The 25,096-nt window shown below is 42.3% G+C and overlaps 1 protein-coding gene across 2 annotated transcripts in view; it reads right to left on the bottom strand.

Moving 5' to 3' along the window:
* Window positions 1-485: 485 nt before the first annotated feature.
* The window catches only part of MCM9 (minichromosome maintenance 9 homologous recombination repair factor), a 129,656-nt gene continuing 105,045 nt past the window's right edge, over window positions 486-25,096 (bottom strand). For both annotated transcript variants that reach the window (XM_040428928.1, XM_040428927.1), the window contains 4 exons: window positions 23,301-23,504; window positions 12,727-12,809; window positions 5,773-5,918; window positions 486-2,079 (listed from right to left, as the gene is read on the bottom strand). In XM_040428928.1, the coding sequence (XP_040284862.1) occupies window positions 726-2,079; window positions 5,773-5,918; window positions 12,727-12,809; window positions 23,301-23,504 (1,787 nt within the window). In that variant the 3' untranslated portion in view covers window positions 486-725. The remainder of the gene's footprint in view (window positions 2,080-5,772; window positions 5,919-12,726; window positions 12,810-23,300; window positions 23,505-25,096) is intronic.

The following is a 25,096-nucleotide window of genomic DNA, read 5'->3' on the forward strand; positions in this document are numbered from 1 at the left end:
CGCCATAAATATCACTTGTAGACAAATCTGCATGTTGTTTCAAGGCGGCGTCTGGGGAGGGGCCAAGGGCGGGGCCAGGGGTGTGGCTGAAGGAGGGATCAGGGGGTGGAGCTGAAGGGGGCCCCGTCATGTATGCTGTACGGGGCCCCATGATTTCTATCAGCGGCCCTGACAGGTTGCCTGCAGATTCAACTGCATTTTGTGGGGACAGGTTGTCTGACTATGGTGTTCCAGTATCTGGTAAGTCTTAAAAATTCCAGATCTGGCTAAAGCCCCTTTGAAAATCTATATGCCCACAGCTAAGCGATGGAGACCACAGCAGATCGACTTACCTAATACAGTGTGTGGACCAAGAAAGAAGGGACTTCCAATGATCAGGACTATTTACTACAGTACAAAGGCAGATATATGTCTTACTGACCCCGAGACGATAATGTAATTAATTGTACAGAATATCACTCAATAATGATATACAGATTCACAGAGTTTATTACAGTGATGGCATCAGTGCAGCTTTCAGATACTCGGTTAAATCAAACTGGTCACAATTTGGTGGACTTCTTCACTATTGTGCATTGTTCTCTACAATAATGACAGCTCTGTATTAAAATGTACCGACTTCTTGTAGAATGCAGCCAGTGCTGCCACCTGCTGTACAGATCTAGTACAGAACATATAATATTCTCCCAAAGAAAGAAGATTAGGACATTAGTAGTTTATACTAATCACTTTACTTCATCAAAATCCAATATTTCATCATCCCAGTCCGTGGTAGAAAAGAGAGATTTAGATGTTACTGTAGTCTTACTGAAGGGTGGATCCAGCTGGAAGCATTTCCTTTTACCTCTGGAACTCTCTGTCTCAGGAGATTTTTGGGCATCTTTGCTGGGCGCAGGAGGTACTTCAGTAGCACTGTTTTCAGAAGCTGATGTGAAGGAAAATTTGGCCAGCTTAGCAAGAGTACTAGTGGACACCTTTTTGCAGAGCGATTTGTTTTCCTCACCTGAACATACGGGGGGAGGTATTACACGAGTTATGGTACTGGCTACATCTGGGATACTGTCTTGTATGATGGTAGAACTTGACAAATCTTTAACTTCCGCCTGAATTATTGGAACACAACCTGTCTGTTCTGTACACATTGATGCCCCTAGTAAGCGTCGTAGTTTTCCGACAGGACCAGAGTTTGACTTTGGCTGGCCTTCAACACCTCCACTCCTGCTTTCCTTCTCAACAGGATTTGCTTGTATTGTTTCACTTTTATTTTCAGCACAATGTGTCAGTTTTGTTTTGTGTTTAAATGTGAACTTGGCTAGTTGGGCTAATCTGGCAAGCATCTCTGGATCCTGTGTATCAGATCTCACTTCTTCTGGAACAACCTGAACAAGACTTCTTTTCTTCCCACGTGCAGGTGTGCTATGAAGAGGTCTAGCGGCCATAAAATTATCTGTTTCTGGGACATCACTATTTTCTCCACATTCCTTTGAGCTTAATGCACTTTTCAGTGACTTTTTATTCAACTTTTGCCATTTCTTTGAGACATGTTCTGTAATGACTTCATTTGGCAAATGATTTACTTTTGTGTGACTGGAACCCTTCTCTGGCAGTCTTATCTCTGCCTCTGCAGGAACCACACCTTTATCACTATCACTGATTTCCACAACTCCTGGCTGCATGACAGGCTGACGTTTTATGCTTGTGTAACTTTCTGTATGAATAGGAGACATTTTTAAGGTCTGCTGCTCGGATGAGATACAGTCAAACCATGCGAGACTTGAATCACTACATGTGCTGGTTCGGGTCTCTGACAGATTCAATGTCTGTTCGTTGCTGAGATTTTTGGAAGCTCCTTCTTCGTGATTACTTTCCAGGCTTATGTTTGGATCAGAAACATTACATTTCTGATCACTACCCGTTGTAGCCTTTGTTGAACTTTGAATGGTTAAATTTTTGGCAGTTTCAGAGAAAACCTTCCCAATCAAGTTGCCTGGCTGTGAACTATGAGGTTGTATGTTACCATCCTCCACGGCACTGTTGGAGCCATTATTTTCAGACTGCCCAGACTCTTGATTTTGTTGCCTGAACAGAATAGGTAGGACAGTGTGTAAATGATATGATATGGACAATTTCCACTACCTTCATAATATACATTTAGATTTATGCTTGAAAGCAGTCATATACAGTTTACTTGATACAGTACAGGGCATATACTACATGTGCTGCTATATGGTGACAAGTGTAGTCTCACATCATTATACTTTTGCCCTACTAGACTGCTGATTTGACATATACTTTAGGTTATAATATGAAAAGGTATAAAGTGTAAAGTGCTGTGTGCCATATGTTCTTCATGTAGAAGACAGACTAACATTCAGTATATATTTTTTTTTTTGTATAATCAGCATGAAAATGTTGGTGGGCTTTAAGTACCTTATATAGTAACCACTATAGACACTAATAAAAAATATAAACGCAACACTTTCGGTTTTGCTCCCATTTTGCATGAACTGAACTCAAAGATCTGAAACATTTTCTTCATACACAAAAGACCCATTACTCTCAAATATTGTTCACAAATCTGTCTAAATCTGTGTTAGTGAGCACTTCTCCATCCCACCTCACAGGTGTGGCATATCAAGGTGCTGATTAGACAGCATAAATATTGCACAGGTGTGCCTTAGACTTCCCACAATAAAAGGCCACTCTGAAATGTGCATAGTTTTGACTTCTTGGGGGAGGTGTCAGCAAACCAGTCAGTATCTGGTGTGGCCACCATTTGCAACACATCACGCAGTACAACACATCTCCGTCGCATAGAGTTGATCAGGTTGTTGTTTGTGGCCTGTGGAATGTTGGTCCACTCCTCTTCAATAGCTGTGCGAAGTTGCAGAATATTGGCAAGAACTGCAAAACGCCGTCGTATACGCCGATCCAGAGCATCCCAAACATGCTCAATGGGTGACATGTCCGGTGAGTATGCTGACCATGCAAGAACTGGAATGTTTTCAGCTTCCAGGAATTGTGTACAGATCCTTGCAATATGGGGCCGTGCATTATCATGCTGCAACATGAGGTGATGGTCGTGGATGAATGGCACAACAATGGGCCTCAGGATCTCGTCACAGTATCTCTGTGCATTCAAAATGCCATCAATAAAATGCACCTGTGTTCATTGTCCATAACATAAGCCTGCCCATACCATAACCCCACTGCCACCATGGGCCACTCGATCCACAACGTTGACTTCAGCAAACCGCTCACCCACACAACAGACGCCATCGAATGTGAGCATTTGCCCACTCAAGTTGGTTACGACGACGACCCAGATGAGGATGATGAGCATGCAGATGAGCTTCTCTGAGACGGTTTCTGACAGCTTGTGCAGAAATTCTTTGGTTATGCAAACCAATTGTTGCTGCAGCTGTCCGGGTGGCTGGTCTCAGACGATCATGGAGGTGAACATGCTGGATGTGGATGTCCTGGGCTGGTGTGGTTACACATGGTCTGCGGTTGTGAGGCCGGTTGAATGTACTGCCAAATTCTCTGAAACGCCTTTGGAGATGGCTTATGGTAGAGAAATGAACATTCATTGCACGGGCAACAGCTCTGGTAGAATTTCCTGCAGTCAGCATGCCAATTGCCTGCTCCCTCAAACGTTGCGACATCTGTGGCATTGTGCTGTGTGATCAAAATGCACATTTCAGAGTGTCCTTTTATTGTGGGCAGTCTAAGGCACACCTGTGCAATAGTCATGCTGTCTAATTAGCACCTTGATGTGTCACACCTGTGAGGGGGGGATGCATTATCTCAGCAAAGGAGAAGTGCTCACTAACACAGATTTAGACAGATTTGTGAACAATATTTGAGAGTAATGGGTCTTTCGTGTATGTAGAAAATGTTTCAGATCTTTGAGTTCAGCTTATGCAAAATAAGAGCGAAACTGAAAACATGGCGTTTATATTTTTGGTCAGTGTAACTAAGTAACCTACAGTGGATATAAAAAGTCTACACACCCCTGTTAAAATGTCAGGTTTCTGTGCTGTGAAAAAATGAGACAGAACTTTTTCCACCTTTAATGTGACCTATAAACTGCACCACTGAATTAAAAAACAAACTGAAATCTTTAAGGCCTAGTTCACATGACCGTATGGCTTTTATAGTTTTTTTGCGGTCCGTTTTTCACGTATACGTTGTTCCGTTTTTGAGCTCCGTTGTGTTTCCGTTTCCTTTCCGTTTTTCCGTATGCCATGTACAGTATACAGTAATTACATAGAAAAAATTGGGCTGGCCATAACATTTTCAATAGATGGTTCAGAAAAAACGGAACGGAAACGGAAGACATACGGATGCATTTCCGTATGTGTTCCGTTTTTTTTGCGGACCCATTGACTTTAATGGAGGCACGACCCGTGATTTACGGCCAAATATAGGACAAGCTCTATCTTTCAACGGAACGGAAAAACGGAAATACGGAAACGGAATGCATACGGAACACATTCCGTTTTTTTGCGGAACCATTGAAATGAATGGTTCCGTATACGGAACACAAAAAAACGGGCCGTACACCCGCAAAAAAAAAACGTTCGTGTGAACTAGGCCTTAGGTGGAGGAAAAAACAAAAACAAACAAACACTAAAATAATGTGGTTGCATAAGTGTGCATACCCTCTGGGGATGTAGCTGTGTTCAGAATTAAGCAATCACATTCAAAATCATGTTAAATAGGAGTCAGCATACACCTGCCATCATTTAAAGTGCCTCTGATTGGTCTTTCCTGAAATTGCAAAAACACATCTGAAGTCTCCCAAAAGCATGTGGGAAAAGGTGTTATGGTCTGATGAAACCAAGGTTGAACTTTTTGGCCATAATTCCAAAAGATATGCTTGGCGCAAAAACAATACTGCACATCACCAAAAGAACACCATCCCCACAGTGAAGCATGGTGGTGGCAGCATCATGCCAAGGGGCTGTTTTTCTTCAGCTGGAACTGAGGCCTTAGTTAAGCTAGAGGGAATTATGAACAATTCCAAATACCAGTTAATATTGGCACAAAACCTTTAGGCTTCTGCTAGAAAGCTGAACATGAAGAGGAACTTCATCTTTCAGCATGACAACGACCCAAAGCATACATCCAAATCAACAAAGGAATGGCTTCACCAGAAGAAGATGAAAGTTTTGGAATGGCCCAGCCTGAGCCCAGACCTGAATCCAATTGAAAATCTGTGGGGTGATCTGAAGAGGGCTGTGCACAGGAGATGCCCTCGCAATCTGACAGATTTGGAGTGTTTTTGCAAAGAAGAATGGGCAAATCTTGCCAAGTCAAAATGTGCCATGCTGATACTCATACCCAAAAAGACTGAGTGCTGTAATAAGATCAAAAGGTGCTTCAACAAAGTATTAGTTTAAGGGTGTTCACACTTATGCAACCATATTATTTTATTTTTATATTTTTTCTTCCCTCTACCTAAAAGATTTCAGTTTGTTTTTCAATTGAGTTGTACAGTTTATAGATCACATTAAAGGTGGAAAAAGTTCTGAAATGATTTATCTTTGTATCATGTCTTCATCACAGAAACCTGACATTTTAACAGGGGTGTGTAGACTTTTTATATCCACTGTATATAGTAAGCACTAGTAACCCTATATTGTTACCCACAAGATACACATCTGCTCCAATGTACTGAAAGTAAAATCCAAACGTTTTAGCGCTATAATAATATCACAGTGCAGGTTTTGCTTTTCATCTTCAAGTGATACGGGAAAGCTTCCTTACCACTCCAACCTTCGCAGTTCTTCTTGTAAAATGTTGTGGAGACCAAGCCTATCCAAGAGGAGCTCACACTGCATTTGGTACTGCTCCTGTGGATTTTCTGGGAATGATGTGTGTAGTGCATTCACCCCTCCAAGGAGTGCACCTCCCTGAATAAAGCAAAATGAAGAATAAGCACAAAAAAATAAATGAATGAAAAATCTGTAGCAACATTATGCAATGTCCAGGATGTTTATGGACCATCCGACTACCCTGGATCTAGCAGGACAGTAATAGATTTCAAGCACTGTCCTAATATCCCTAGAAGCCTGTAGCATATCCTGATTTCAGCTGTATTGGTCTTCTCAGGACTCACTCTATGACCCCATCGTTGGCAGCTCATTGCACTTGCCTGTACAGCTAATAGAGAAGCAGGCATAGCGAGCGGGGGGCCATAGGGGAAGACAAGGGGTGAGGACAGGCCAAGGGAGACTGAGAACTGCACTATTCTAGAATCCATTATATAACAGCAACTATAGGGGTGCAGTGTTTATAGAGGTCCTAAGGGAAATATAGGACTGCAGTGTCCAGATATATAGGGTTACATAGCAGCAGGTATTTAGGTACAGTGTCTTTTTAATTGAGGTGTAGCAGGTAAGATGTGCAGCTTTAGGTGTCATCAGGCCACAGCAATGCCCTGACAGTGTTTTTGACTGGCAGCAATGGCAGAGTGCTTTTGTAAAAGAGGCGACTGTTAATTTCTACTGGACACAACTGAATACTATGGTGGAGCAAGAAGCTTTCAGCTCCACCATGGGGTCACTAAGTAGGACTAGGCATGCATGGGAGAGACATGGCTTAATGCAGATGCTATCCCTCATAGCATTTTTTTAAAATTGGGAGGTATGTGATACAGTCATGTGAAAAAATTAGGACACCCTTTGAAAGCATGTGGTTTTTTGTAACATTTTTAATAAATGGTTATTTCATCTCCGTTTCAACAATACAGAGAGATTAAAGTAATCCAACTAAACAAAGAAAACTGAAGAAAAGTCTTTTCAAGATCTTCTGTAAATGTCATTCTACAAAAATGCCTATTCTAACTGAGGAAAAAGATAGGACACCCTCACATGTATTCCCTCTTAAATTGGCTCAGATCTCACACAGGTATATCACACCAGGTGCACATAATTAGTAGATCGTTACTCTGCATGTTGAATGAGGCTTGCCCTATTTAAACCTCAGACATTTAGTTTGGTGTGCTCCTGACTGTTGAAGTGAGAGTGAGCACCATGGTGAGAGCAAAAGAGCTGTCAGAGGACTTCAGAAAAAAGATTGTAGCAGCCTATGAGTCTGGGAAGGGATTTAAAAAGATCTCAAAAGATTTTGAAATCAGCCATTCCACTGTCCGGAAGATAGTCTACAAGTGGAGGGCTTTCAAAACAACTGCCAACATGCCCAGGACTGGTCGCCCCAGCAAGTTCACCCCAAGAGCAGACCGCAAGATGCTAAAAGAGGTATCCAAAAACCCTAAAGTGTCATCTCGAGAACTACAGCAGGCTCTGGCTACTGTTGATGTAGAAGTACATGCCTCTACAATCAGAAAGAGACTGTACAAGTTTAACTTGCATGGGAGGTGTGCAAGGAGGAAACCTTTGCTTTCCAAGAGAAACATCGAGGCCAGACTGACATTTGCCAGCGATAAAGTTGACAAAGACCAGGACTTCTGGAATAATGTTCTTTGGACAGATGAGTCCAAAATTGAATTATTTGGACACAACAGCAGAGGACATGTTTGGCGTAAACCAAACACAGCATTCCAAGAAAAGAACCTCATACCAACTGTGAAGCATGGAGGTGGAAGTGTCATGGTTTGGGGCTGCTTTGCTGCAGCAGGACCTGGTCAGCTCACCATCATAGAATCCACGATGAATTCTACTGTGTATCAGAAGGTGCTTGAAGAACATGTGAGACCATCAGTTAGAAAATTAAAGCTGAAGCGGAACTGGACCATGCAACATGACAATGACCCAAAACATACTAGTAAATCAACCAAAGATTGGCTGAAAAAGAAGAAATGGAGAGTCCTGGAATGGCCAAGTCAAAGTCCAGATTTGAATCCCATTGAGATGCTGTGGGGTGACTTGAAAAGGGCTGTACGTGCAAGAAACCCCTCAAACATCTCACAGCTGAAAAAGTTCTGCATTGAGGAGTGGGGTAAAATTTCCTCAGACCGATGTCGAAGACTGGTAGATGGCTACAAGAACCGTCTCACTGCAGTTATTTCAGCCAAAGGAGGTAACACTCGCTATTAGGGGCAAGGGTGTCCTATCTTTTTCCTCAGTTAGAATAGGCATTTTTGTAGAATGACATTTACAGAAGATCTTGAAAACACTTTTCTTCAGTTTTCTTTGTTTAGTCGGATTACTTTAATCTCTCTGTATTGTTGAAACGGAGATGAAATAACCATTTATTAAAAATGTTACAAAAAACCACATGCTTTCAAAGGGTGTCCTAATTTTTTCACAAGACTGTATATATAATATATATTTGGATATATCTTGAGAGAGATACATAGTACTGTGCAAAAGTCAGAAGTCTGCTTTTAGTTTATTAAATTTCCAGTGAAATGCCTAGAAAATATGTTGTTCATTGTTCAAGGCAAGAAAAAATATAAACCTGCTGCCAGGGTTGCCAATTATTTTTTTCTGGACAATTTATCCAAAAATCACAACTTTTTTTTTAATGGATACATTGAAAAACCATAATGAACTATCAAGATTATAAGTAATACATGTCTATAGGTCAGATATTAATACTGAACACAATTCCAGCCAGCATTTACTGTGAGCTCTAAAATGCTAACAATTACAATCAAAGTGACCTGCTTAAGTACTACCAGCCTAAAAAAAAAAAAAAAAAATAAGACATCTAATTTTTTCATGGACACTGGAAAAAATCCCCCTATTTTTACAGACCGTCTAGGAATTTCTGGATGGCTGGCAACCCTGCCTGCTGCATACATATAAAACCTAGGCAAACCGAGCTTGCTAGGAGTTGTAGTTTTGCAATAGCTGTAGAGCCACAAATATGTATGTACAATAAACTGAACACACCTATATAGCTTTGGCTGTGACCAAAGGTTAAAAGATGAAAAATAAAACATTTCCCGTTTGTCCTTGGCAGCACTTTAGTGTTTTCTTCTAACCTTATTCCTTAAGCTACACAAAACATTGCATACCAATCAATTGACCAAAAGATGACTAGAGCACCCCAGGATTCTCCAGACCCTGAAATTGGCCATACACGTACGAGCTAGCTGAACCTGTCAATTTCAGTGGGACCGTCCAACAGATGGCCATTGGACTGCCTCTCAGCAGCAGATATGTGGGTTAAAAGATATCAGACATGTTGGATTTCTCAGTGTTCCAAGTTGTTCTTCTCTCTCCTCTGATAAAAACAAGAATGTATGGCCAAGCTGAGTATGTATATTTAAGGTGGAGTCAAGAGAAATAGATGCAATCCTGAAAGCTCTCACGTGCATGCCCTGCTTTACCCTAGATGTTTTTTTTTCTTTTAAATCTCTTTCCCATTTAAGCTAGCATCAGGACTAAGCTTCTCTGTAAACTGCTTTATCCTGGCTAAGGGTGTCCACCATAAAAGTGAGGGGTCACTTACTGGATGGAAGAAATACAAAGTCAACGACTTTTGTTGATTTTGCACTGTTCAGGAGGTGAGGGTGGCACGGTCGTCATGCATGAAACAATAAAGAGGGAGCTTCATGCCAATGCATAAATATGGTCTTCCCTCTTTAATGCCAGGCTCCAGCTTATCCAGAGGGCTTTGTTTTTACATTACATCTTGTGACCACAAAACTCCATGGGAGTTTTGCGGTCCACAAAACACAGGTGTGCTGTCCACATCTTTTTTGGCCCTATTGAGATGAATGGGTCTGCATATGATCTGCAAAAAAAGTGGATTGGATATAGACCAAAACTATGGCCATGTGCATGAGCCCTTAAAGGGGTAGTCTCAACACGCCGTTTAATACTTACCTGCTCCCGGTGCGCTTCCTGGTTTCGGCACTCGGCAGGGGGCGGGCTCCATCTTGATTGATGTCTTCTCCCGGCCGGGCCGCGCGCTGTACTGAACGCGCACGCCGAGACCGCGCATGTGCCCTGGTGACTTCTTCCTGGCAAGTATACTATACTGGCCAGGAAGAAATCACCATAGCGCATGCGCGGTCTCGGCGTGCGTGTTCAGTACAGCGCGCGGCCGGCCGGGAAAAGATAAGAAGTCGTCTGCGCACGTACGGCCACCGCGATTCCTGAGAAGAGCGGTGGCCGTAACCAGGGGAGACGGAAGACAACAGTCAGGTAAGTATAGGTTTCTTTTCTTCTAAGGGTTGGGAATTAGTTAATTAAATATATTTAGAAAAATGATCACTGTTAAATCATTGACAGATTTAACACTGATCATTAAGATGATAATACCCCTTTAAGTCCCCTGTAAGATTAATGTGTAGCTTGACAAGCATATGCTTCCTTCCCAAAACTGCAGGTTCTTCCCTCTTCTTCAGCTGCTGTGTATTCCAATGGGATGTGACTACTCCCTCTAGTGGCTAAAATGCAGCAAACGCTTATATTTCCAATTTCTCAAGTGGCCAGTGTAATACGTACTGACATGTTTAACTATAATTAAGTTTATACACATCTTCTGTTTTCTTGCACATGTCTAGTCTTTCATATGTAGGGTAAAGGAAATTTCAATCATGACATGGATTCTGTACTGTGTGCATTCAGCTTCTTCCAAATGTTTCCTCAGTTATCTGCGAAGACTGTTCCCCAGAGAATCTAAGCTATCTACACAAGCCCAATGGGTGATCTTTGCCTGGTTTAAGTTCAAACACAGTAAGACTTTTGAAGATGTAAGTCTGCTCTCATTCACAATCCTGTCCAGGGACTCCTCTGATTCTGATTGAGGTGCCAGTAATGTATCCAAAAGAACATGTCTCCAAGGTGCTGTTACTGAAATGGTGAATTCTAATCAACTGTACTTCTCTGTTATCTCTTTTCATCAGTTTCTTTGAGTCCTAAGGTTCTAAAGAAAATCAGGACAATCTCGAGCTACCATATTTGCTACATTTTGGCCTAGTTTACAGAATTGTTAGCCCTTTCAAATGGTTTTTGTTGGCACTTTCCTCTGGTTCAGGATCTACTTTCTCAATAAGTCATGCATCATCAAGATCTGGAAGTGTAAAAAACAGTCTGGAGAACTTTCATAAGATGATGCCTTAGCCACCAAAATCCCCTATCATATCTCACCCACTTCAGGCTCTTCTAGCCAGATTCCAGTTTCTACCAGTCTTTAGAATTTAGACAATATAGTTCATTTAACTGCAAACCTTTGGTTCAAGCTTAGATGGATTAAATCTTTCATCCTATACAATGAGGAACAGAAGCATTTGAACACCCTGTGATTTTGAAAGTTCTCCCACTTAGAAATCATGGAGGGGTCTGAAATTCACATTGTAGGTGCATTCCCACTCAGAGACAGAATAAAAACAAATAAAAAAATTCAGGAAATCACATTGTATGATTTTTAAAGAATTTATTTGTCTTGCACTGCTGAACAGAAGTATTTAAACACCTGAGAATCAGCAAGAATTCTGGCTCTCAAAGACCTGTTACTGTGCCTTTAAAAAGTCCACCTCTACTCCACTCATTAATCTAACTTAGTAGCACCTGTCTGAACTCTTTAAAGACACCTGTCCACCCCACAGTCAGTCAGACGCCAACTACTACTATGGGCAAGACCAAAGAGTTGTCAAAAGACACCAGAGACAAAATTGTGGACCTGCACAAAGCTTATGTTCAGCAGTGCAAGACAAATACATTCTTTAAAAATCATACAATGTGATTTTCTGATTTTTATTTTATTTTATTCTGTCTCTCAGAGTGGGAATGCACCTACAATGTGAATTTCAGACCCCTCCACGATTTCTAAGTGGGAGAACTTGCAGAATCGCAGGTTGTTCAAATACTTCTGTTCCTCACTGTAAGTGCTGTAGTCCTAATTCCTTTTCTGCTCTTGCACAAAAGTAATGTTGGCTTCATAGGCTAAAGCAGCAAGGAAACCTTTGGGGTGCTTTCACATGCTGCAGATTTTTTTTGCAGAACATTCAATCAGTTCCATCCATTTGAATGAGGTTGCTTTGCGGTCAATCACTTGGATTTCTGCGAGCCCCATCCAGCTGAAAGAAACCAATTTTCTGTGGAAAAAAATTCTGCAACAAAGCATAAGACACATGAAGGCACCCTTAGGGTAGGTTCACATCAGCGTTATGTATTCAGTTATGGCTTTCCATTATAACATTGTTATAACGGAAAATAACGGAATCCATAAGACGGAAGTCAAAATGGAAGCCTTTAAGAGGCATTCCGTTTTGATCCGTCATAATAGAAGTCTATGAGAATCATAACGGATCTGTCTGGTTCCTGTTATGCAAGACGGAAAACAAAGTCCTGTCGACAGACTTTTGTCTGTTCTGCATAACGGGAACCAGACGGATCCGTTTTGATTTGCATAGACTTCAATTATGATGGAAAGCAAAACGGAATGCCTTTTAAAGGCTTCCGTTTTGCATTCCATCATAATAAAAGTCTAAGGGCAGCATAACAGATCCGTCCTGGTTTCCGTTATGCAGGACTGGACTCCTGCATAATGGATCCGTTATGCTGCCCATAGACTTGTATTATGAAGGATCAAAACGGAGTGAAACAGGCGGAGCACAATACCAAGCACAGCCGTTATACAATGTACGGTGCTGTGCTTGATGGGTCTAGTTACTCCCAGCTACTGTGCTCTTATTCAGTGTATTGTCTCTAGTACAGTAAGCAAGGTGCTACCCCTCTCGCCTCAATGCGTGCACAGAAGTACAGGGTACCCTGTGCAGATGGAAAGTACAGGTATTCATACCTGCATAGAGGACTCCATTACTGACACAACTGTGACAGCATCTTCAACAGTGACAGTATCCCGGTACATCAGTCGAGCATGGGCTAGATAAAAAAAAAAGAAGAAAAGCTCAGAAACAAGTTTGTGAAATAATCGTACAGTGCATACTAATCCCATACTGCTTTCACAACTCTGGGACGAAATCTTCCAGCATTCCTTCCGACAATGCCTGTGCAGAGCTTTCAGTGATTAATTAAATCAGGTAAAATCTTTACAATGGAGACCATCATTTGATCTAGAACAAACTAACTTGCCCACTGCGCTGTGACAGCCCAGCTAGGCAAAATGCTAAATGCAAAAAATCTGCTTCATAAATACTTCCCCATGTATTTCTATGAAATTTTAATTTGTGTACTAAAAACTTGTGTATCTGCATTCTGCCGTGGAAAACATATTAGGGCAGATTTACTAATAGTGTTGCACATCGCACTTTTTAACCCGTTCCCGACTGTCTTAGGAATATACAATACTCACAAAAAAAAGTCAGGAATATTTGGCTTGTGGGTGAAACTAAAATGCACTCTAACCTTTACAGGTGAACTTAAAAAGTGACCTTCTCTAAACTTTTGAATGCACATGTCCAACTGTTCAACGTTTCAGCACAACTTGCTGTTCTCTAACAAGGAACTTAACAGCAAAATTCACAACAGGCGTTTGGTCCATGAATCACCCAATAAATTTCCTGGTTCAATTAGAATTCGTAATTAAACAGTCCTCCTCATAATGCTGTTCATATTTTGACATCATGAGACCAAGACGACACCTAACAATTGATCAACAGTACCTCAGCATTGTGAGGCTTCAAGCAGGATGTTCTCAGACAGAAGTGGCCACTGAGCTTAGAGTAAAGATGAAGAAGGTCACGGCACTCCAAAAGCTTGTTCAATGTTCTTTAACCACCTCCGGACCGCCGTACGCAGCGACGCGTCCTGAAGGTGGTTGATTAATTCCGCCCGGACGCGCCGGCGCGTCCTCTCGCGAGACGCGAGATTTCCTGTGAGCGTGCGCTCACAGGAACGGAAGGTAAGAGAGTGGATCTCCAGCCTGCCAGCGGCGATCGTTCGCTGGCAGGCTGGAGATGTGATTTTTTTAACCCCTAACAGGTATATTAGACGCTGTTTTGATAACAGCGTCTAATATACCTGCTACCTGGTCCTCTGGTGGTCCCTTTTGTTTGGACACAGATAGCTCATCAATATGTAGCACCAAGCACCACACTACACTACACCCCCCCCTGTCACTTATTAACCCCTTATTAGCCCCTGATCACCCCATATAGACTCCCTGATCACCCCCCTGTCATTGATTACACCCCTGTCATTGATCACCCCCCTGTAAAGCTCCATTCAGACGTCCGCATGATTTTTACGGATCCACTGATAGATGGATCGGATCCGCAAAACGCATACGGACGTCTGAATGGAGCCTTACAGGGGCGTGATCAATGACTGTGGTGATCACCCCATATAGACTCCCTGATCACCCCCCTATCATTGATTACCCCCCTGTCATTGATCACACCCCTGTAAAGCTCCATTCAGACGTCCGCATGATTTTTACGGATCCACTGATAGATGGATCGGATCCGCAAAACGCATACGGACGTCTGAATGGAGCCTTACAGGGGCGTGATCAATGACTGTGGTGATCACCCCATATAGACTCCCTGATCACCCCCCTGTCATTGATTACCCCCCTGTCATTGATCACACCCCTGTAAAGCTCCATTCAGACGTCCGCATGATTTTTACGGATCCACTGATAGATGGATCGGATCTGCAGAACGCATACGGACGTCTGAATGGAGCCTTATAGGGGGGTGATCAATGACAGGGGGGTGATCACCCCATATAGACTCTCTGATCACCCCCCTGTCATTGATCACCCCCCTGTAAGGCTCCATTCAGAAAAAAATTTGGCCCAAGTTAGCGCAAATTTTTTTTTTTTTTCTTACAAAGTCTCATATTCCACTAACTTGTGTCAAAAAATAAAATCTCACATGAACTCACCATACCCCTCACGGAATCCAAATGCGTAAATTTTTTTTAGACATTTATATTCCAGACTTCTTTCTCACGCTTTAGGGCCCCTAGAATGCCAGGGCAGTATAAATACCCCACATGTGACCCCATTTCGGAAAGAAGACACCCCAAGGTATTCCGTGAGGGGCATATTGAGTCCATGAAAGATTGAAATTTTTGTCCCAAGTTAGCGGAAAGGGAGACTTTGTGAGAAAAAAAATATATATAATCAATTTTTTGTGCCAAAAAAAAAAAAAAATTCTATGAACTCGCCATGCCCCTCATTGAATACCTTGGGGTGTCTTCTTTCCAAAATGGGGTCACATGTGGGGTATTTATACTGCCCTGGCATTCTAGGGGCCCTAAAGCGTGAGAAGAAGTCTGGGATCCAAATGTCTAAAAATGCCCTCATAAAATGAATGTGGGCCCCTTTGCGCATCTAGGCTGCAAAAAAGTGTCACACATGTGGTATCGCCGTACTCAGGAGAAGTTGGGCAATGTGTTTTGGGGTGTCATTTTACATATACCCATGCTGGGTGAGATAAATATCTTGGTCAAATGCCAACTTTGTATAAAAAAATGGCAAAAGTTGTCTTTTGCCGAGATATTTCTCTCACCCAGCATGAGTATATGTAAAAAGACACCCCAAAACACATTCCCCAACTTCTGAATACGGCGATACCACATGTGTGACACTATTTTGCAGCCTAGGTGGGCAAAGGGGCCCACATTCCAAAGAGCACCTTTAGGATTTCACAGGTCATTTACCTACTTACCACACATTAGGGCCCCTGGAAAATGCCAGGGCAGTATAACTACCCCACAAGTGACCCCATTTTGGAAAGAAGACACCCCAACGTATTCCGTGAGGGGCATGGTGAGTTCCTAGAATTTTATATTTTTTGTCACAAGTTAGCGGAAAATGATGATTTTTTTTTTTTCCCTTACAAAGTCTCATATTCCACTAACTTGTGACAAAAAATAAAAACTTCCATGAACTCACTATGCCCATCAGCCCATCACCTTGGGGTGTCTTCTTTCCAAAATGGGGTCACTTGTGGGGTAGTTATACTGCCCTGGCATTCTAGGGGCCCAAATGTGTGGTAAGGAGTTTGAAATCAAATTCTGTAAAAAATGACCAGTGAAATCCGAAAGGTGCTCTTTGGAATATGGGCCCCTTTGCCCACCTAGGCTGCAAAAAAGTGTCACACATGTGGTATCTCCGTATTCAGAAGTTGGGGAATGTGTTTTGGGGTGTCATTTTACATATACCCATGCTGGGTGAGAGAAATATCTTGGCAAAAGACAACTTCTCCCATTTTTTTTTATACAAAGTTGGCATTTGACCAAGATATTTATCTCACCCAGCATGGGTGTCATTTTTTTGCAAAAAAATTGTTAAATTTCGATTAATAACAAAAAAAGTAAAAATGTCAGCAGCAATGAAATACCACCAAATGAAAGCTCTATTAGTGAGAAGAAAAGGAGGTAAAATTCATTTGGGTGGTAAGTTGCATGACCGAGCAATAAACGGTGAAAGTAGTATAGGTCAGAAGTGTAAAAAGTGGCCTGGTCTTTCAGGGTGTTTAAGCTATAGGGGCTGAGGTGGTTAATACACCAAAGATTCAGCAGCAACGTTTCGACAATAGTCTTTATCAAGCTACATACAAGTTTACAAGTGACTCACATTATATTATATAAGGGTACTAATTCATACCGATTACTCAGTGGGTGTGCTCCCGACAATAAACCCGCCTCCTCTCAGGTACAAACAATCATATGATTAATTCAACCTACCAACCACAGTGTATATTAATGTAAGGCTTACCAAGCGTTCATACGTGGGCTGTTACTCTGTAGTGTGTCCATGATGCGCGGCGTCTTCCGCATACGACTGCGGCTGCGCGAGTGTTCAGACGGGATTCACATGCATCACATGATCAACTGAATGGTCATATGATCAGTGACGCTACTATCGGTCACCTGACAGGTGACGCGCCTAAGCGTCTAATCGCTGTCATGGTAACCCCAGGTCCTGCAGAGAAAGTATACCATTCCGTATGGTGCTCTTCATTTAGTATTATTTCAAATGCGTATAACTAAATATAAGGACGCCGGTCACCACGGACACATCAACAGAAAGGTGATATCATTTAATGAAAATATAGTTTTGTTTAACAGTTACGTAGGAACCGATCTCGGCAGGATGTCTCAAACAACTCAATCATATCAAAACTACGGTTCAGTACCTAACTGGGTATACGAAAAGCGGAAATGTGTAATGCCACACATAAACATAAAGGGGACCCTTTCATAGAGGCTCGGAGCTGTTCAAAAGATCGTGGGACCGCCATGGGGTCTAATATGGCCCCGACATATGCCAATATCTATATGACATATGTGGAGGAGTCGTCTATATACCCATCCACCCTGTTCCAATTTGTGTCCAGGTGGGTGAGGTATATAGACGACATCTTCCTCATATGGACAGGGACGGACGCGGAGTTAGAGGAGTTTCATGACTACATCAATAGTGTCCACACGCAACTGAAGTTTACTAGAGTGGACTCGCCACACTCTATACAATTTCTAGACACTTATTTATGTGACAGAGGGGTCTTCAAACAGACATTTTTGTTAAACCAACGGACCGAAATAACATGTTGCGCTTTGATAGTGCCCATCCAAAAAACATGTTGAGTTCTCTCCCATACAGCCAACTCCTTAGGGTAAGACGTATCATTTCAGATGACAAAAATGTAGATGATAGATTGCAGGTAATGAGCTCTAAGTTCATAGCCAGACAATATCCCAAAAAGTTGGTCAAGAGACATCTCGACAAAGTCAGGCAGCATACGCGGACTCATTTGTTGACCACGACTAGAACAAAAACTGAAAACAAGAGATTACCTTTTGTGTCCACACATTCGGTTCTGAGCAAACAAATAGCGGGTACGCTCAGACGAAATTGGCAAATCCTGACACGCTCTTTCCCAGACATTGTGGAGTTCCAGACACCACCGCTTATGTCCTACAGGAGATCCAAAAATCTGGGGGATCAGTTAGTACATTCTTTTCTGCAGAGGCCTGATAAACCATGCATCTCCAGAAAAGGGTGCTATCCCTGCCTCAACTGTTGCAACTGCAATAATGTACTGAAGGGACAAACCTTTTTCCACCCACACACTGGAAAGAAGTATGACATAAAGGGTTTTTACACATGTTCCTCTGATTTTGTGATCTATACATTGCAGTGCCCGTGTGGTCTCATCTATGTGGGTGAGACCACACAGGCCTGCAAATTGAGGATTAACCAGCACAGGTACTCCATCCGGAAATTGTTTACAAGGATGGAGAATACGTCTGAAAATTTGGAAGGTGAACTCCCGGGCCCGGAACATTTCTATAGATGTAAACACAGCGTTGCACAATTGAGGTTCAGGATTATTGATGGCGTCCCCGCACCACAGAGAGGTGGTGATCGGGAACGACTATTAAAACGCCTGGAACTCAGATGGATCTTTGAACTGGACACCATTGAGCCTAAGGGACTCAATCGGGAGTTCAAGGTGGGTTCCCTCTTTTGAGTCGTCATATGGGATGTGAAAATAAGGGTTTTTATATGTATTAAGTGACAGTACCCGATATTGTATCGAGATTATTAACAAATTTTTTTTCTTCCTGTTTTCCTTTATCACTTATAGATAAGGCTGCCATGCGAGATATGGGCGAGGGATGGACTAAGGTGTTTTGGGAGCAATGACCTGGGAGCGGTCCAGCAGGTTCATTATACTATCGCACGAATTGTGTGTCAGGTTTGATTCCATAGACTGGATATGCGTGGCGGATGTGGACCACATATATGACGGGTGGATTTACCAAACCCTAATTATTCACCTGGGGAGCTGATCTATGTATGCGGGCTATATCGAGGTCCGGTGGCGTAGGGTGATGCTTATAAAAAATATGACAAAATATTTTTATAATTACAGGAGACAATGGGGATAAGCGTGTTAGGGGTCTTCCACTTGGCGGTGGGGCCCAGACCAGGCAAGGGCTCGCATCGGTGGTCTCTCTTTTGACAGAGGGGGGCGATGGTTGTGGCCCTAGTATCCCTTGTCCAATTGTATTCTTTAGTATATCTAGGGTATATCATACCGGTACACCCCTGGGTATTTACTTATGGGGGGTAAGGGTTTGGTTACTCTGTACCGTGCAGCGCATGGGATCCCACCCTTTATGCCATTTCTAAACTTATTCCCTTGTAAACGAACGTTGGTAGGGTCGCATCTTTTGAACAGCTCCGAGCCTCTATGAAAGGGTCCCCTTTATGTTTATGTGTGGCATTACACATTTCCGCTTTTCGTATACCCAGTTAGGTACTGAACCGTAGTTTTGATATGATTGAGTTATTTGAGACATCCTGCCGAGATCGGTTCCTACGTCACTGTTAAACAAAACTATATTTTCATTAAATGATATCACCTTTCTGTTGATGTGTCCGTGGTGACCGGCGTCCTTATATTTAGTTATAAGCATTTGAAATAATACTAAATGAAGAGCACCATACGGAATGGTATACTTTCTCTGCAGGACCTGGGGTTACCATGACAGCGATTAGACGCTTAGGCGCGTCACCTGTCAGGTGACCGATAGTAGCGTCACTGATCATATGACCATTCAGTTGATCATGTGATGCATGTGAATCCAGTCTGAACACTCGCGCAGTCGTATGCGGAAGACGCCGCGCATCATGGACACACTACAGAGTAACAGCCCACGTATGAATGCTTGGTAAGCCTTACATTAATATACACTGTGGTTGGTAGGTTGAATTAATCATATGATTGTTTGTACCTGAGAGGAGGCGGGTTTATTGTCGGGAGCACACCCACTGAGTAATCGGTATGAATTAGTACCCTTATATAATATAATGTGAGTCACTTGTAAACTTGTGTGTAGCTTGATAAAGACTATTGTCGAAACGTTGCTGCTGAATCTTTGGTGTATTAAAGAACATTGAACAAGCTTTTGGAGTGCCGTGACCTTCTTCATCTTTACTGGTATTTTGGGGGTCTCTGAGGCCGAGACCTGACGCCACGAGCACCGCCGCAAAGTCTCTTGAGTGTATCCAAGTAAGTGGTGCTGTCCTACCATCCATTTTTTGTTTGATCCACTGAGCTTAGAGTGTCACAGAGTGTCATCAGCAGGTTGCAACAGAGATACAGAGACTGGAAGAGTCACAGAAAGGCACAGAAGTGGACGTCCTTAGGCCAGATCCCATACTGATGACCGCTTCATTGTCAACAATGCCCTGCAGAATCGGATGATGAATGCCATGCAACTCCAGGCACATTTAAGGGAGCCGAGAGGCACACAAATGTCAAGTCAGACCATTCGAAACAATTTACATCAGCGTGGTCTGGGTGCTAGACGACCTGCAAGGGTACCTGACCACAGGTGTCATCATCTTGCATGGGCCAGGTACGAGGGACAAATGGGCCTCAGTGCTGTTCACTGATTAAAGTCGATTCACTCTGAGAAGAAATTATGCCCACCAACGATGACGGAGACATCAAGGAGAGTGCTATGCATCAGCCACTGTTTGCCTTTGGTGGTGGTGGTGTTGTTACAGTATGGGCAGATGTCTGGTCAATACAGAACTGCCTTACACTTTGTGAATCGTACAGTGACAAGCCCATACTACTTGAATAACATTAATCCAGTCATTGTGCCTCTGCATGAACAACACAGGCCTAATTTCATCTTCATGGACGACAATGCTCCAGCTCATCAGGTTGCATCATTAGGGAACGACTGCTGGAGACTGGGGTACCTCAAATGGAGTGGCCTGCACTTTATCCAGACCTGAATCCCATTGAAAACCTATGGGATCTGCCGAATTGGCGTGTAGAGGCTTGTAACTCTGTACCCCAGAACCTCAATGACCAGAGGGGCGCCCTTCAATAAGAGTGGGATGCCATGCCTCAGCAGACGATAAGTCAACTTGTGAACAGCATGAGACGTCGTTGTCAAGCTGTAATTGATGCTCCAGGCCACATGACAAGTTATAAAGACATTGACATTTTTTTGTGGGGGGTATAGCCACTGCTGTGGTTGGCTTTTTGTTTCAATAAATTGTTTGAGATGAGGAAATCACCATTGCATGCTTCTATTTAAATGCCCTACTTTCATGATATAATATCACTGTAGTGTATATTTTCCATAAGCGTCACCTGAAAGCCAAAATCACCATATAGTTAAAACAAAAAAATTCATCACCATAATTTTAATTTTGGTAAAAGAGTATGATTTGAATTTTTATATATATTTTTTTAATATTGAAAACTTTTTTCCTTCCTTTCTTAAGTCAGCCAGGTGACTATAACAAGCAATCATTTCTGTTCAGTAATGGGATTTTATCCATTACTATATATAGAATTCAGCATATTCCAATGCAGTGCTGCCATCTACAAGCCTGTATTGGAATGCACCTGTGATAGACATAGGAGCCTCAAGCTGGCTCTAGACTATCATTACCAGGCAGCAGCTTCCCCGATCTCACATTTGACCATCTCAGACATTAGCCTGGGGTGTCTGCTGTATGAAATAGCAGAAACCCGGTGGCTATGGTGCCCACAAGAAGGCGCCATATTGAAGTGACTTGTACGGCAGCCTTTGTCTTAGGGTTAAACAACACCATAAAATTAAAAGGGAATGTCGCCAGTTTTATGCTGTCACACATCTAAGGCTACTTTCACACCTGCGTTTAGGTCGGATCCGTCTGGTATGTGCCCAGACGGATCCGCACCTATAATGCAAATGCTTAGATCCGTTCAGAACGGATCCGTTTGCATTACCATGAACAAAAAAAAAAAAAATAAAAAATTTTTTTTTTTTTTTTTGTTCATGATAATGCAAACGGATCCGTTTTGACTTTACATTGAAAGTCAATGGGAGACGGATCCGTTTGAAAATTGAGCCATACTGTGTCAACTTCAAACGGATCCGTCCCCATTGACTTACATTGTAAGTCTGGACGGATCCGTTTGCCTCCGCACGGCCAGGCGGACACCTGAACGCTGCAAGCTGCGTTCAGGTGTCCGCCTGCTGAGCGGAGCGGAGGACAAACGGTGCCAAACTGATGCATTCTGAGCGGATCCGCATCCACTCAGAATGCATTAGGGCTGGACGGATCCGTTCGGGGCCGCTTGTGAGAGCCTTCAAACGGAACTCACAAGCGGAGCCCCAAACGCTAGTGTGAAAGTAGCCTAAGATAATGATCGGCTACACTTCAGCCGATCAGTCATCCATTGGGTCGTTTGTACAAACGATCCCACCAGTAACATGCTAGACTAAACTAGCTGATCACTTTTTAATCACTTTATTACCAGAGTGTATTTCAGTTTTAGCAGTGGGTATATCTAACTGTAAATAACTTTAATTTCTGAACCAACCTATAAGTATTAGAAAGTATTTTCAGGACACACAGCTTTTGTGCCATTAAATGACAGATATATTATTTTAAAAATATACTGTATATTGAAAGAAAAACTGAAAATTTGGAAAAATATATATTTTTTCTGTTACAAAAGACAACGAAAAAAACCTTTATAAAACCTTTACCGTGTGTTTGCAATGTGAAAAATGGATTTGTGCAATTTATCTACTTGCTGGGATCACAGCAAGACTTGAAATGACTGGAGAGCATTATAGATTTTGGCGGCCTATTTTGCTGGTTTTATGGCACCATACTGCCAAAGCAGATCTTATACAATACAGAAAACCTTAGAAACACCTTGAAAGTGACTATTTTTAATGTTGACCCCTAAGGTATCCATCTTAAGGAAACATGGACATTTTTTTTTAAATAGGAAAATAAATGGTATTGGGTGGAAAAAAGTTAACTGCTTTTTTCCCCAAAATGTTTTCATTCAGTGGCCTATTTTACATATTCAACATGTGTCCTTGAAAAAACACACGTTTTATGAACAAACGTTTATAAACTTCTGCCGTTTGCAATGATACCCTATATGCACTTTTTGCATCTTGTTTGGGCTCACAGGAAGACCTGAAATGACGAGCGCACTATAGATTTTGAGGGCCAATTTTTCTGTTGCTGGTTCTATGGCACCATCTTGCCAGTACAGATGCTGTACTAAAACAGAAACTCTTTCAAAATTACTTTTTTTTTTTTTTTTTTTTTTTAACATTGCCCCTTCCCCCAAGGAATTTATCTTGGGGAAATTTGGACATTTTAAGCTTTTGACTTTTTTAGGCAAAATTAATTGAAATAGGCTAGTTTACACTAGCGATAGTGAGATCCAGCAGACTACATGATTGCCATTTGGCCCCATTAACTATAATGGGGACTGGAGGAGACCCAGCCGCAACCTGGGAAATATGCCCCGAATTGGCCATACTGAAACCGCCGCAGCAGCAGTAAAACCCGCCGTGTGAATGGCCCTTAGAGTGCTTCTCTTAAAGTACCCGTAAAGTAACTACTGTACTTACCCTCTGCGAGGCGTATCAAGCTTTCTAGGAGGCGGATAGTAGTACGTGCTGCATTCCTGCTATCACTTTGTCTCTGAAGTTGGTAGTAACGAACCAAAATCATGTTGGCTCCTTCAGACATCTTAGGCTGCAGGCTCTTTATGAGGCAAAAATAAGTTTTCATCTTGTCCATACTCCACAGCTTGTCAGATTTACGAGGACTTCCTAACAGAGAAACAGATAAATTAATAAAATAATCCAGAGCCTAAATCTGAAGCAAAGGTGTACGATCATAGGAGGCCAGCTTTGCCACAGGTCAGCTTAGGAAAATTGTACTGTAGGCAACTGTAAGTGATATTATTGTGAAGCAGAAGCATCTAGGAGTAACAATCCAATAAAGTAATTTGTCCAGCTGCACTGAAAGGGAACCTATGCCCATTAACTTATTCTTTCAAGCATGTTGTTCCTGATGGTGCCCTTATCCAGCTTTTGTGTTTCATGGTTTTCACGATATAGCCAATTCCTGCCTCCTACCCCTAGACTGATGTTTCTGAGTAGCGGCCACATCATCTCATCTCTCTACATCTTGCACAGACGCACTCAGTCTCCTCCACGTGAACGAGCGCCATGGAGGAGTGGGCCTACGCCAGATGTTGAAAGATGATGTAGCCACTACTCAAACGTCAACCAGGGGGAAGGTGGCGGGAAGAGGGCATGGCAAGCATGACTTGGAGGATGCAAGAGCATAATTTTTGTCATATAATTTGAAAATCCATTCGGCATAGCTTTCCGTTAAAGTGTTTTGAGCCCATGGCTTTTACTCAAAGCTTAGCTGTCAGTAAGAGCCATGTGTGCAAAACATGCAAGCTGGAAGCTATACCACGTGGATTTTAAAATTATGCTAGACAAAATTACTTCATTGGATTTTTGCCTGTGTTCTGTGTCCAGAGAGTGATTTGTGTGTCGCCCACAAACACAAGCATCACCAAGGATTTATTGCTTTACTGTGATCGGTGGGGTGAGCTGTAGTTGTCTCCACCATGTAAAGCTTCTCAGTGCAGAAACACTTTGGGGGAGATTTATCAAAACTGGTGTAAAGGAAAACTGGTTTAGTTGACCATAGCAACCAGATTCCACCTTCCATTTTCCAAAGGAACTGTGAAAAATGGTGGAATCTGGTTTCTATGGGCAACTAAACCAGTTAGTTTTTTTTGTACACAAGTTTTGATAAATTTCAGCAGAAAACTGCATCAGGAGTTTCCAATTGTTGGCTAAGGCTACATTTACACGACAAACGGCTATGTAACGGGCCTTCATGTGGCCCGTTTTAGAACCAATTGAAGTCAATGGGGCTATTCATATGGCCGTTTTTTTTTTTAACATGTCCTATTTTTGCCGTTTTCACAGCCAGATTTTCACAGAAAATCAATAGGACCGTTTTTAACAGCCGTTAGATAGGAGTGCACCGGTCTTTAAAAACGGGTACACTAGTGGAAAATAGCCTTTTAGGGGTTAAAAAAAGAAGATAATTAGTCTCCTCATCCACTTCCATGTGCAGAGGCAGTTGCTCCTCTCTTGATGCTGAAGGAACTGCACTCACAGTGTCATGACATCACCATGCTCTCCCAAGCATGATCGCTGGGAGTACATGGTGAGGTCATCATGCTGGGAGTGCTGGTCCCTCATCATCAAGAAAGGAGCGACTGCTTCTGCGCATGCAAGTGGATGAGTATTTATCTTTTATTTTTTCACAATACAAAAAAAGCACATTACTACTGCTAGGGTCCACTATGGGGGACATTATGTATAGTGCAGAG

This window comes from Bufo bufo, chromosome 4, assembly GCF_905171765.1.
Source record: "Bufo bufo chromosome 4, aBufBuf1.1, whole genome shotgun sequence".
Classification (NCBI taxonomy): Eukaryota; Metazoa; Chordata; class Amphibia; order Anura; family Bufonidae; genus Bufo; species Bufo bufo.